Below are 14,892 nucleotides of genomic sequence, written 5' to 3'. Positions count from 1 at the left end.
AATGAGGAAGAGGAGATACTGGAGTATCTAGAATAATACTAATTAGTCTCTACTGCCTGTTTTTCCCTGAGGAAAGAAATAATCTGGATGCTAGATAGAGGCCTGTATCTTTAGAAATTGTAAGCCTGTAAGGGCCAAACTGCATGTTACTTCATTTTCTTCTCTACTTCAGCAGTGGTGCTTGGGGAGGAGCAATCTAAATTGGGACATTCATTTTGGAAGGCTTAGTGCAGTGTTTTTCAACCACTGTTCCGCGGCACACTAGTGTGCCGCGAGATGTTGCCTGGTGTGCCGTGGGTAAAATTGAAAAATTACTTTATATATAGTCAATACATATAAAATTACTTTATATATAGTCAATATAGGCACAGAGTTAATTTTTTTAACATTTTCTAATGGTGGTGTGCCTCGTGATTTTTTTCATGAAACAAGTGTGCCTTTGCCCAAAAAAGGTTGAAAAACACTGGCTTAGTGGCATGCAGAATTGTTAAATGCACACACTGCTATAATCAAATGGACAACCCATTATGGCATTTCATTTCTAAAGAAAACACTGGGAGAGCCAATAGTAGACCTTCTGAGTAATTTATAATTTGGTGCTTAGCTTGAGTGGCAGATCTGCTGCGGATGCCACTCAGCCTCTTCCTCCAGATCTGCACCCTTATATGCATCCTATAGGCACCCTTAGTTTCCCAAAGATAAAGTATGGTAGCTATTTGAAGAGCTGTGCAGAAGACGTGTTTATTTAAAAATACAGTAATGCACCTTATGTCAAGGAGATTCACCACCAACCATCATATACACAATCAATAATCCCACCAGATAAGTGTGCATGGGAGTGATGCACCTTATGTCAAGGAGATTCACCACCAACCATCATATACACAATCAATAATCCCACCAGATAAGTGTGCATGGGAGTGAAGCCTACAGCATTTAGTCACATGCATATAAATGAAAGTCTGCTATTTGCTGCACTGCTAATATACCACTTTTAAAAAGCACTTATTGCAAGTTACAAAATAATATGTCATACGTACAAGCCATATTCCAGTTCTCTTAAGTGATAGCTCTATAAACATTTTCAGAATAAGAAGCAAAATGTTGCTACAGAAAGGCATAATAATGAGGCCAAAGAACTACAGTTGTTGTACCTCAAGAGAACAGTTTCAATGGTCTCATTAATTTGCAGTTACCCAGAATCCTTCTTTATTTCAGTTGACTGAAAATCTTTAATAAAACCACAATTTCTTCCTTTCTATATTGTGCATTTTATTTTGTTTTCCACATTATTCTATGAACATTATTTAGGAAAAATACACTTTCCTCCCATCTCCACAACACTTTTTGCAGCGATGGAATACTGGGGCATCACTGCTGCAGTTTCATCTCTCAGTCTTTTGCCGCCAACATATACTCCAATAGTACATCACTCCTTCCAGCCAGGTCTTCTTTCCTTCTGTAGTACCTGGCCATCAGGAGTCAAGTTAGTATCATAGCAGAGTGCTGTGATATTACTGCTACTGTACATACTGGCTCTTCCCTCTGCTCTGCTACCCCCTTCCCAAGTGACATAGGCAAAAATAACAGCACTGCAGCATTATTTTTCCCAATGTGCAGGAAGAATGCTGCAGCACTATTGTGGCTACCTCTCCCTGCTTTACAGGGTTAAGGGGTGCAGGAAAGCTGACACTCACTAATCTACTTGTGCCAACCAAGTAATCTACTTGCGCCAACCATAAGTAGCGTACTTTTCTATTGCACTCATGCACCAAAACTAACTTCCTTAATGTAAGACTGGTACAGAAATCACAACCAGAATACACCTTGTAGCAGGAAGTTCCCTGATATTTCTCAAGCAGAAGGGCTTGCTATTATCAGAGAGGGTTGAAGGAGCTCTATGATGTCCATGTCACACTTGAGTAAGAATTTGTGTTCTCTGCCTGAGAAGCTGAAGCTTCAGGCCCAGCACTAGCAGCTACCCAAACTCAGCTTAAGGAGTTCTAAACAGGATTTACATTCTTTTTAGCCAGAGAGACAAACTCTCAATAACTTGATTTTTATTTACCGGTAAGTTGTTTATATCCTGCTTTTCAAACTAGTTTGCCAACAATTTACATCATTTAGATGTGTGGATAAGGGGTTGTATGTATTCAACAGCATTGCTCAACTGACAATAAAGCTTCCGTTGTAAGAAAAGGGATGGAAGCAAATTTTCACTATTTGTCCACCGCCCCCCCCCCAATCTGCAACACAGATGGATACAACCCATGATTTCCAGAATTCAATTATTTATTGTATATTTACAGTCCTTGTTAGTTTCTCTTATTTTCCCTCTAACAAAATGTACCGGTAACTCTTCCTCCTTTAAGTTTGCATATACCAAGCAAGCTGTGCTACCATCCAAAAATGAAACCTCAAAGTAATGGTTTGGCCAACATCAGTTATAAAATATGTATACAAACATCACAGTAATACAATAATATCTTGGAGATCTTTATGATAGAATGGGCCAAGGACATGGGAAACTGTATAGTTCTCAAAACTTATCGCTTTTCTGAAAAAAATATAAGCCTATTTAAACAAGTTTAACCTTCTGAAGTCTACACATATGAATGGGGCCTGCTATAACACTACAGTCACTGCTGGTTTGAGGTGTGTATGTAAAGGTATGGGGGCAAGTATTTAGCAAATACTTGGAAAGGTACCTCCACATTTTGCTTCATAGCTTTCTTTCTAGAGGGCTAGAGACTTGCTTTTTTTTTTAATGAAAGCTCAAAGTCTGGTGCCCTGTCCATGGGTGCCAATGGAGGCCTTAGTGGTGGGCACTACATTGGCAACCCCTTACCTAATATATTTATATGTCCCCAAATAAAACTCACAACTACTGTAGGTTCAGTTTAACTTTTTATGCAGATGAAGTCAGTAGACTGTTTCCAACATAAGACCACTTAACTCACCACAGACCTTTGCCATAACCTGCTACTTCTCATTTTCATTTAAAGCTTTACCACATGTAAAGTACCAAAGATGACTGGCTGCCTTAATGCAGGTATACCTGTTATTTGTTATGAATGTGTCACAAATGGTTAATTTCACTCAGTTAAGAAACTTATATTAAAGATCAGAAGCACCACTAAAATAGCTAAACATACCTATCTCACCAAACACACACACACAATTCTCTGCTACATGCAGATGGCTGAAGAGATACTACAAACATAAGTGTACATATATTCATTTTGGGTCCTAAATTGTAACCTAAATCTGTAACCTCTGACTATGGAATGCACTCTCTATCAATATGTATAGGCACTTCTTTATTAGTCTTCAGAAAAGGGATTTTCAGCGACTTAGCAAGATGAGGTATAATGGAAGGTTTTTTTGTAGATATTCTCTACTCATTCTCATGTTCTGTTTACTTTGTTTTGCTACTTCTAGAAAATATATTTTTTATCTTAATCTGACCAACCAGGCCTGTCTGAGTGAGCCCCACCCACTTGCCAATCATTCCATGTAATTAGTCACCTTACTATGACTAATGGCTCAACTGGCACATCTATTATATCATGGGTCTCCAATATGGATGCTCATAGATACACAGTGCCCATGGAGGCTTTCTTTGATGCTCACAGGGCCCCATCCCCCAACTGAAATTAGGCTTCAAATAAAACAATGGAATGCTTTCCCCCTAGGCTTAACTGTGGTACAGGACAAATTTTAGGGTTGCTACACCAGTTGTGACACATAATAATAATAACATTTATTTATTTATTTATTTATTCATTTATTTATACATACATACATACATACATACATACAGACCCCACCCTCCCCGGCCAAGACTGGGCTCAGGGCAGCTAACACCAAATATAAAATACAGTAAAAACATTCAAACAAACAAACAAACAATTGATTAAAATATAGGTTAAAATACAGTTTAAAATGCAGCTTAAAATGCAGCCTCATTTTAGTAGTAACCCATAAATCAACATCATAAGGGGAGAAAACGTCAAATATTCACCAGGGCCAAACTATCCATGCTGGTGCTACATGGGCCAGCAAAAAGAGCCGAGGGTAGATTTATATACGAAATCCCATATAAGGGGTTCCATTAAAAAAAGAGGGGGGTCAGACTGAGTCTAGCCCAAATCCCACAGGGCCCTTATCTTCTGCGGTAGGGCGTTCCACCAGGCCGGGGCCAGAGCCAGAGCTGAAAAGGCCCTGGTCCTGGTTGAGGCCAATCTAACCTCCTTGGGGCTCAGGACTTCCAAAGTGTTGTTATTTATGGACCTTAAGGTCCTCCACAATGCATACCAGGAGAGGCGGTCCCGTAGGTACAAGGATCCTAGGCCGCATAGAGCTTTAAAGGTCAAAACCAGCACCTTGAACCTGACCCTGTACTACACTGGGAGCCAGTGCAGCTGGTAAAGCACAGGATGAATGTGATCCCGAGGTGAGGACCCTGTAAGGAGTCTCGCCGCAGCATTCTGCACCCGCTGGAGTTTCTGAGTCAGCTTCAAAGGCAGCCCTGTGTAGAGTGAATTATAGTAATCAAGCCTGGAGGTGACCATCGCATGGATCACTGTGGCCAGATCAGGGCAAGAAAGGTAAGGGAACAGCTGCTTAATACGGCAGAGATGGAAAAATGCTGCTTTTGCTGTAGCTGCAACCTACACCTCCATAGAGAGGGAGGCGTTGAAGGTTACACCCAAACTCTTGACAGAAGGCACTGGCACTAATTGAGCCCCCGCAAGAGGTGGGAGTTGGCCCCCCAACCCCATGTCGTCCCGACCCAGCCAGAGGACCTCTGTCTTCGAAGGATTTAACTTCAACTGGCTCCCACGCAGCCATCCAGCCACAGCTTCCAAGCATCTGGTGTGTCCAGGGCCAAGTCAGGATGGCCGCCCATCAACAGATAAAGCTGGGTGTCATCAGCATATTGGTAATAGGATAGATCTAAAGGATCTAATAATAATAATAATAATAGTAATAATAGGGATGTGGGGGGCACTGTGGTCTAAGCCACAGAGCCTAGGGCTTGCCAGTCAGGTCAGCAGTTTGAATCCCTGCAACGGGGTGAGCTCCTGTTGTTTGGTCCCTGCTCCTGCCAGCCTTGCAGTTTGAAAGCACAAAGTGCAAGTAGATAAATAGGTACTGCTCCAGTGGGAAGGTAAATGGTGTTTCCGTGCGCTGCTCTGGTTCGCCAGAAGCGGCTTAGTCATGGTGGCTACATGACCTGGAAGCTGTACGCCAGCTCCCTTGGCCAATAAAGTGAGATGAGCGCCGCAACCCCAGAGTCGTCCATGACTGGACCTAACGGTCAGGGGTCCCTTTACCTTTACCTTCAAAGGATCTGACGTTTTCTTTAAGAGCGGATGCACCACTGCTTCCTTCAACTTCCTTCACATGTGGTGCCAACAACAGTTTATCTGATTTACAAATCTGCTCATGGGCCCAAAAAGTTTGGCGACCCCTGTACTCAATTCTGATTAGAATCTAATAATAAGATCAGATAATGTAGGGCTTAACCTTAAAAACCCTTAACCCTTAAAAAGCAGTTAGAGGGATCTATCTATGTCTGATCTTGGCATTAAGCACAATAGCACTAAGATCAGAAATAAGCTTTCTGCCTCCTCCTTATACAGGTAAATAAAAGGCAGCATTTTCCATTGCCCGACCCATCTTAGCACTGCTATTTAATGCTATAATTGGGAGATAAGATGCCTTTGCTTTAAAGATCCTCTTTAAAGGAAAGAAAAGGGGAGAGCTTTCCAGTCACCTTCACCCTAGCAATGGAGAGGAGTGAGGGTTGGAAATGCTGAGTATGTATGTGCACACACCCTGCCTGTGTGTCTATGTGGCTGAGTGTCTGTTTGGTACGTACGGAATACTGTGTGTTGCATGCCTTGTGCAGTATGTTTGGCAATGGAGGAAGAGAAAAGAGGTACCGTAGATACTTTTCTTTTTTTCTTTTGGAGGTTGGAATGCAGACCTATGAAATTTGGGCAGGGTCAAATCTGGCCCTCAGGCTGAAACAAGTTCTCCATCCATGCTGTAAGCTTTGTAAAAGCTTAATTGATAGCAAGGTACAGTGAGGCAACGCAAAACATTTTAAGTCAGACTCCACTAACCAGGTGCTCTCTGGATGTTTTGGACTGTAAGTCCCATTAGCTCCAGTCAGCACTGCCATGGAGGGCACCAGGCTTGTGAAGACTGTTTTAAGTAAATATGTGAAGAGGTTCTTACTGCAACAACATTATTTTTTTCGAAAACACATGCACTTATGAATGTTCTATTTAACAAACAGAATACACATAGCTATTACATTACTATGAGCTGAAGCCTGAAAAGTACAATGTACCAGCTTTGATTCTGCCATTTGAAACATCAAAGATAAGGAAGTGGAACTATCAAGCACATTAGTTTATCACATATCAAATGGAATATACCATTGCTAACTTTTAAAGAACAAGCAGTTGAGAACTTAGTAAAAAAAAAAATTCACTTAGGCCAAGTTATAAAAGTGCAGAAATACATATCCATTTTAAGAGCAACGGCACACTGATGTGCAACTGATCCATATGAACTTTTCTGCTGATGTGCAACTGAGCCAGGAGGCCCGCAATGCAGCACAGAGATGTTACTGCAATTTCTATCCCAGCATGTGCATAATTTTAAAGCAGCATCAGATAGGGTGTCCTATAGCATCCCTGATTTGAGAGGTACAAAGTACTTAGTGACCCCTCCATTCATTTCTGCTGTATCAGAGGGGTTCTGGTGAAATGTGCAGACACTCCCCACTTTACCCTCTTAAATCCCAACAGAAAGGAAAGATGAAGTACCAGTACTGATAGGCCTTCATGACTCGAATTAAGTTTTGTTAAGGAGCCCACGGCATTTTAAGTTCTGAAGTCTGTTGTTTTCTTCAGCATTCGACAGTTCCTTCCACAATATAAATATATCCTAGCACTCTTATTTTCAGTATTAAAGAGATAAAACAGCTAAGACTCAACTATTCCTCCTACAACTCATAGCATCAAGTACAAACAGAATAGGAAAGTTGTCAAGTCTAACCCAAGGGATTCCAGAGCAGAACCCTCTAAGTTCTAATCGACAAATCACATATTTCCTCTGCTTCCAGCTTTAATCAGATGGCCTCTAGATGATCTATTAGTAGTCCATGGACCAGATGTGGCACACAGAACTATTTCTATGGCATTTGAGAATATTCAAAAGCAACCCCCCCTGCATTTGCACTCCCCAGTCATTAGGATGCTCAATGGAAAAGCCCTACATTCAGACTTATCACTTACATATGGGCAATGGCTCCAGGAGGGGCTAGAGATGCGCTTGCAAGTCTCAACAGTACCTAAGTCATAGCTCCTCATCTAAGGAAATCCTCTTATACTACGGCCTGAAAGTAGCAAAGAAAAAAAAATCTAACAAAATGACCCATGTGAGAAGCACTTGTTGACAAGAGAAAAATAATGAGCAAAATAATTCAGACACCTTATGCTAGGCATATGGGGGAGACGGGTGCAACAAGAAGGCAACAGACCTTACAGGATCACAGCCTGTCTGAGAAAAGAGTTCCTTTTTCCTTACCAATATGATACGACTCATAAGAATGAAGAAAATCCTACCTATGGCACCTCTAAAAAAATTCTCTTGATCTTGTGAACAAGTTGCCCATTCCTGCACTCTTGTGTCACTTCTTAAGTCTCCGATGCCCCAGAGTAGATGCCCCTCTGCTGCAAACATCTTAAGAAGGGGGGCGGGTGGCTTTTTATGTTATGTCTTCGGGGACACTGGATAATCTATATTAGTGCACGAAAGCTGCCTATGTGCCTGCACTTTTTTGTGCTTCTTTTTCTCCTTGTGGTTATTTTTGTGTCACTTGCTTACTTACAAATCCATGTAAACTGCTCCCCATTTAGTCCTTGGATAAACACTTCGCTAGTAAGAGGGAAAATGACCCATTGAAGGGGACAAGGAGAGGTCCTCGGCAGTAGAGATGCCTGGATTGCTCTGTAATAACATTGGTGTACATGGCACATGCATAAGCACACATATATACAAATGGTTATGAGACAATTCAATATGTATCTTTTATACTGGGTACCCTTGCAGTATGCATACACTCAGAAGCTGTGACCAAGTGTGGTTTAGTGTGTGACCATTTAATTTTTATACATTAGAACACAGGTAACTGAGTTACGATGAGTGAGACCAATGGTCTATCAAGATCAGTATTCTCTACACTGACTAGCAGTGGCTCTTCAGGGTTTCACATAACGGTATCTTCCAGCCCTACGCAGAGATTCTGGAGATTAAACCTGGAACCTTTTGCATGCAAAGCAGATGCTCTACCACTGAACTACAGCCCTTCCCCTTTGCGTAAGATTTCCAACAACAAAAATTATCATTTGCATGTTGGAAATACTTTAAGCAGGCAACACCCTACAGAAATGAAGACAAGGAAAGCACACATTTTTTCAAATCCTTGCCAGTCAAGAAAAAGTGCAAGTCGTATAATTCAATGGATAGTCAAAAAGGAACTGATATCAATGTACTTTAGAAGGACCCATTCCAAAATCAGATTCAACATAATATAATCCATTAATGCAAAGTTTGTTACTGCAGCACTTCATGTTAAAAGCAATAGCTCACTGGGAATGTTCACAAAGTCTCAGATGTTGCAGAATCATATTTTTAAAAGCTAAACATTAACAATATTTTCAAGAATTTACAAACCTGCTCCTCTCCACTTTGGAATAACACTGTCAAGTGAGCTTACTTGACAACTAATTGCAAATTAAGGGTGTTTGTGTTTGAGAATACAGACTATTGCTTTGCAGCTTATACCACTGAAGCACTGTAAATTTAAAGGAGAAAAAAGTCAACTTCAACAATGTTATTTTGAATAAATATCAATCTAATTGACTAACATCCAATTAATAAGTATTCAATAATTATGATGGATTTCGGGACAATCCAACCTACATGACTATTTTTTTCACCTTGTGAAGATACACTTTTGCATTCCTTCAATAATTGATTGAAAAGGTAATATAAAGTTTCATATTCATAAAGTTCTGTCACTAATGTATTTCTGAATTTACACAGTCTATTTCTACTGCATCTTTAAAGAATTTGCTTCAACAACTTGAAATCAGCACAAGACACACATATAAAAACTTACACTTTGGCTAGAAGTTAATTTTCTGCTAAGGCTGAACAGCTAGGGCAATGTAGTCCATAAAATAATTTTCTAGCACTCCTAAGCAACACAAAAGCTCTCCCTAGACAAAAATGCTGAAAACTGTTGCCATTAACAGTTTTTAAATTGTTATTAATGAGTTCTTGGCAAGTGTTTTAAACTTAGGAGAAAACATGATCTAAAAATTTGCAGATCAACTTGCCTATTTATACATTCTCACATATAATTGGTAATAGGTTTCTAAGCTATTGAACATTCCACAACTGTGCTTCACTGCCACTGGAGATGATGTAATCTACTCACTCAACTAATGTGCACTGCCCCAGACCACATTAATAATGCTGATACATTATGCCAGTGATCTCTTATTAAATGCTAGCAAAGCAATAGGAGATATTCTTGACAATTTAGGTAGCTTCCCTTTATCATACATGAGGACTGTACTTCAGAACACACACTTTGCATCAAAAGGTCCCAGGTTTAAACCTGGCATCTCCAGACAAGGCTAGGAAAGCCTCCGGACTGAAACCCTGGAGAGCTGTTGCCAGTCACTGGTAGACAATTCTGAGCTAGACTGACCAGTGGCCTTACTTGATATAAAGCAGCTTCCTATGCTCCTATATATATATATATATATATACAGAGAGAGAGAGAGAGCCCTCAGTATGTACACGAGCTTTCCAGAGAAACCATGGTATGTACCTCTATTTAAATATACGGTACTCTGATAAGTGTAAGAGATCATTGGTAAAGTACCCATATACAATTTTTAATTATGGTATGTCTAAATGAGTCATAATGGGGTAAAAATTATCTTCCCATTCTATTTTTTATTTTCATTGTAAGATTAGCTATATATATTTAATAATTTAAAAAGCATATTGTAGAAGTCTGGCTTTTGACCATCATAAGAAAAACAAACCTATTCCACTAAATATCCAATGCTTGCCCACTGCTTAATATCGTTACTTCCAGATCCAAGTTCCTCATGAGGAAGACATGCAGATTTCACCCACCTGCCAAGCCAACTACGCATTTAATTCATCAATATGAAATATTTAGACAACTGAAGACTAAGACTGACACCCATAAATTACACTACAAAACTATGATTTAGTAAACTAGCAGCAATCTAGACTATTATTCTCAAATCATTTATGCTAGCAGCTGGCTACTGAAGTGAATGGAGATACTTGATCAACACTAGATGTAGTAGGTTACTCATACACCCCAAAAGATATTCAAACAAAATCCTGGAAACAGCTATTAGGAGGCCTGCATCAATTCAGTGCTATACTGCATTAACATGGTTGTTCTGTAAAGGAACTCAATAATGACAACTATTATAATAAACATTTTGGTGAAAATAAAACAATGATAATCTAGTTTGGATATTAAATTAGACAAGATTTATTGCATTGGCATTCTTTACATATGAAAATTCAATTTTAAGCAATAACCACACTTATCACTTCTGAACTGTTTTTCTTTCCTTACACTTACTTCTGATATCTCTCTCACATCTAAACACTCTGAAAGTTTGTGGTGAGAAAAGAGTAATGAAGGTCTTCCTTCCATATTCATGAATTTGCCTGCACTATACTACCTAGGAAAGTCTCTCCAAAAATTGAGTGAACGCCAATGGTTTTCAAATACAGGGTGTAGAGTTCCTGGTTGGGTCAAGAGACATACTTGAAGTCTTAGAGAAAGCATTCCAACATAACCCTACAAGCACTTTTCTGGAAAAACTGTGGAACAGAATGTACAAGAATGGGAAATTCTGGGGTCTCACAAATGTTCTGTGATAAATGTATCTAATGTACTTCGATGTATTGGAATAGGATAATAGGATGGCCAGTATCTACTGCAGCATTCTCCTGCATACAATCCAAAAACAACTCAAAATTTAAAAGGCTACATGGAACAGATATACCTAAACAGATACTGACAACAGAAATGTGTAAGAAAAATAGCATTTAAAATATATTCTACAAGTTAAATAGCTTAAAATGAGATAGATATGCACACATGATGATTTATTTATTTATTACAGCTATCTAACCAAATCATAAAATAACTATATTAAGGACTGCATGCTATTTTATACATACATCAGATCCACAGAGAAGGTCAGTTTTAATTTTTTTTACACTGGATCAAGTTCCCAGCCCTCATGGTGGTTGATAAAAAGTTTAACTGTCTGATGAAGCATCAGAAATCTGAATGGATATGAGAGGTCTAATGCTTTGCATATGCTCCCCTCCTTATAACTACTGTATTATTAGTCTTATCCAATTCCTATTATCAACTTATTACTAATTTTAATGTCACCCTCCATTCCCAGCTTCTATGTTCTCTCTCTTTAGCAAACATTATGAATCCTTGAAAGCCCTTTAGTGTTGGGTTCACAACTATGCAATGTAGACCTATACCAGTTTGCTTCATTTGCATAGTTTATTCAAAGTACATAATTTACTTTTTTCTCTGTTGTGCACATAACATATAGCCCTGATCAGGTTTCAGTCTTCCTCACAGGAAATGTTCACAGTTTTCATTACCAACTTTTAATTTAACTTATGCTTCAGCAATTCAGAAACCAAATATGATGGCCATTAGAAGGTCATGACAACATAGGGGGTACTAAAAAAAACTGGACATGTTTTGCTTAGAGATTATAAAGCTCAATACTACCCCTACTTGGGAGTAAATCCTATTGAGTTCAATGTAATTTACTTCCAGGTAAGTGAGTAGAGGATTGCAGCCTAAGAGGAAATAAGATAGTTCTATGGATTATTGAAAACTGCTATCATAAAGGAAATAGAGAATGGTTGCTACATGCACCAAGAGAAAGGACTGAACTTTTTAAAAAAGTATTTAAGCTGCAGTTTCACAGACTTCAGGTTGATGTTTGAAGCTGCTAATATCAATATGCATTCAGCAATAAGTTTTCTGAAGAATTTCCAGAGGAGTAGCCATATTGCAAAATAATCTTGTGGCACTTTACTAACAGATTTATTATGGCATAAACTTTTGTGAGCTCAAGCTGACAAAGTATGCTTGAGTCCATGAAAGTTTATGCTATAATAAATTTGTTAGTATTTCAAATGTGACAAGAATCTTGGATAATTTTTCTTAAAAAGTTATGGAACACTCCGGAGATTTAAGAGAAGCATGAATGAGCATTATTGGTGTGGATAAAGTCCAAGAAATCATGCTATTGTATCTGGCTAAACTGGATTATTTCTGAGGTTACTTTTACTTCTATGATTCAGCTGGCACTGCCTAAACACATTAGGTCACAAAGAATCACATATCTGCATACAACCAGAACTCTGAAGTAATGGAAGGGAGTGTATTTTACCTAAATTCATTTAAAAAACAAAAAAACAAAAAAAAATCTCACAACAATCTCGAATTAAATTTAACCAAAATGTAATGTAGCTTTTTCCTTATTAAAACCATCACCAGCACGGTTTTAGGAATCACAAGCCTGCAGCAATTTCAAACACCAACCACTATAATTTCACTAGGAGTGATGTCAAATGAATCCAGCTTCCTTTTCTGATTCACATAACTTCTGGCTCTTCTCACATCCAATTCCTCTCCAGAAACAAAAGAAGTCCTACGCCAGAACAAAGTACTGTAGGGACAATACCTCTCAGCACTGGAAATAATGCATAGTACTTAAGCTACAATCCTATGCATGCTTATTATGATAGGAAGCTGAAATGAAATTGTGTAATTTTATTCCTGAGCACACAAGCTAAGGACTAGGCTGCAAGTTTTCTTACAGAAGCCAACATAGAATCAAAAGCTAAAAGAATCAGTTTTAAAACACCAGGACCAAAAACATTAACGAAACATTTAGTGTCAGAGAGAAGATAACATTTTTACATAGATGGGTTTAGGTGAGATTATGAATACAGATACACGGTACAAAGAATTTACAATAGGAGGAAAGGGAAAGGAAAATGTGTGTTCCGGATTCTGCAGCCTAATAGCAGGTAGCTATCGATTCTTAACAAAAACGAGCCTTACAAAAAACGACTTGCTTAATGGGCACAGCGGAACACAGTAAGAGCAAAAGTTTACACCCCTCCAAGTATAGTTCTTTGCTTCTCCAGGAGAGAAAACGAGAGAAGAACCAAAGCCTGTTCCACTGGAGGGAAGAACAATAAACTTTTAATACAGATGCCCGACACTTAAGAACCACTACGATTGTAAACCTAAACACAATTAAACTTTTTTTTTTTAAACCAAGTAGGTGTTGCTTCTTACCTGGTGGGTCCATTTCGATATAAAATATCAGCTCAGTTGAATACGGCATCATCACCTCCCTCCAGTCCGTGTCATCGCGATCCATATCCCACACTGTATTGTACATTGTGACAAACAGGCAGATGGGCGATCTCTGGGATCCCTCTTTGTGAGCTTCTTTTCTTTTAAATAAATAGAACAGCACACCACAAAATAAAGCTTAACCGCCCATAGCACGTACAAAAAAGGGGGTGAGTGGGAGAGAAACTTTATTTAAGAATAACTCGATGGCTTCCTCTTCAGGAAAACCACTCCCCTCTCAGGAAGCGAGAGGAACCAAAAGAAATGTTTTTTTTTTTTTTTTAATTCCCTCCTTGCTTCGGGGATACTGAGGGTGGAAAGAAGCCACTTAGTCAAAATATGCAAAAAAGCGTGTGCGTGGAGGCAGAAGGAGGATTTTTGTTTTGCGTTGGTTAAAAAGAAAAGTTTGAGGAAACTGAATGTCGCTCTCTCTCTAAAAAAAAAAAATTAAAATATTAATAATCCTTCTGCTCTTCCCCCAAAGCGAGTGTGCGCCAGTGAAGGGGAAGTCTCCCTTCTCTGTGTCGCCTCAGGGCAGAGCCCAGCGCCGCCAATCCAGCAGCACCGCTGCCCCCCTCGAAGCCCAGCGCTCACTGCTGCAGGCGGCAGCAGCAGCTCCTGACCCGCTTGCCGCCGCGCACAAGCCCAGCGTCGGCCCCCGCGCGCTTTCTGGTGCTCGGTTATTCCCAACCCCACTCGGAATCATTTTAAAGAGGCTCTGAGGAGGCCCCAACCGCCGCCAACCGCCTCTATGCCGGGGTTGAAGCTCCACCCACCCGAGGGGGGAGAGAGAAGTGGGTGAGGGGCAGAGCGCGGGGGGGGGAGAACCCCGCCCCCACTTCGGTTAACCCTTTCATGCTTCCGCTGAAAGGGTATTTCACCTACGTAGCCTGGACGTGCGAAGAAACCGAAGGCAGGAGCCGGGGAGACTCTGTTTCCAACTTTACCTTCACCTCTCTTCTGAGAGTCCACACACATACTGAAAGTAGCAGAGGGTGGGGTGGGCACCGTAGCCATATGAGGGAGATAGCCTCCCGCTGGAGCAGCAAAATATCGATAGATGCCCCCCCCCCCCCGCCGCCCAATCGCTCGCCTGCACCCTGTGAATGTAGACCCCGGTGCACAGAGGTAAATCGCCAGCATCAGAGACTATTCAGAGATAGGATCGACTCCCCCCGCCCCGTCTATATCCCCCTTTCCCTCCCAAACGGCACACAGGAGACGATGCACAAGAAAGTATGTGCTTACTTGCTGACTGACATGGGTTAACGCACAGGAGAGTAAGCGGTATGTTACCGTTGACCACATACTTCCTACATTTTTGTTGGTAT

At 40.1% G+C, this 14,892-nt stretch overlaps 1 protein-coding gene across 3 annotated transcripts in view; it reads right to left on the bottom strand.

The window, feature by feature from the left end:
* Positions 1-14,892, bottom strand: part of LOC117048438 (phosphatidylinositol 3-kinase regulatory subunit gamma) — a 247,007-nt gene that overhangs the window by 28,476 nt on the left and 203,639 nt on the right. Inside the window, exon 1 of one of the 3 annotated variants that reach the window (XM_033152245.1) lies at positions 13,502-13,921. The exons of 1 other annotated variant lie outside the window; for it this stretch is intronic. In XM_033152245.1, the coding sequence (XP_033008136.1) occupies positions 13,502-13,607 (106 nt within the window). In that variant the 5' untranslated portion in view covers positions 13,608-13,921. Of the gene's footprint in view, positions 1-13,501; positions 13,922-14,892 lie in introns of those variants that run through there. One more of the 3 variants, XM_033152244.1, reaches the window with a different exon arrangement.

The sequence above is a fragment of the Lacerta agilis genome, chromosome 6 (assembly GCF_009819535.1).
Source record: "Lacerta agilis isolate rLacAgi1 chromosome 6, rLacAgi1.pri, whole genome shotgun sequence".
In the NCBI taxonomy this organism is placed as follows: domain Eukaryota; kingdom Metazoa; phylum Chordata; class Lepidosauria; order Squamata; family Lacertidae; genus Lacerta; species Lacerta agilis.
Note: the sequence above shows the minus strand (reverse complement) of the source record. Positions and strands in the feature narration are given on the sequence as shown.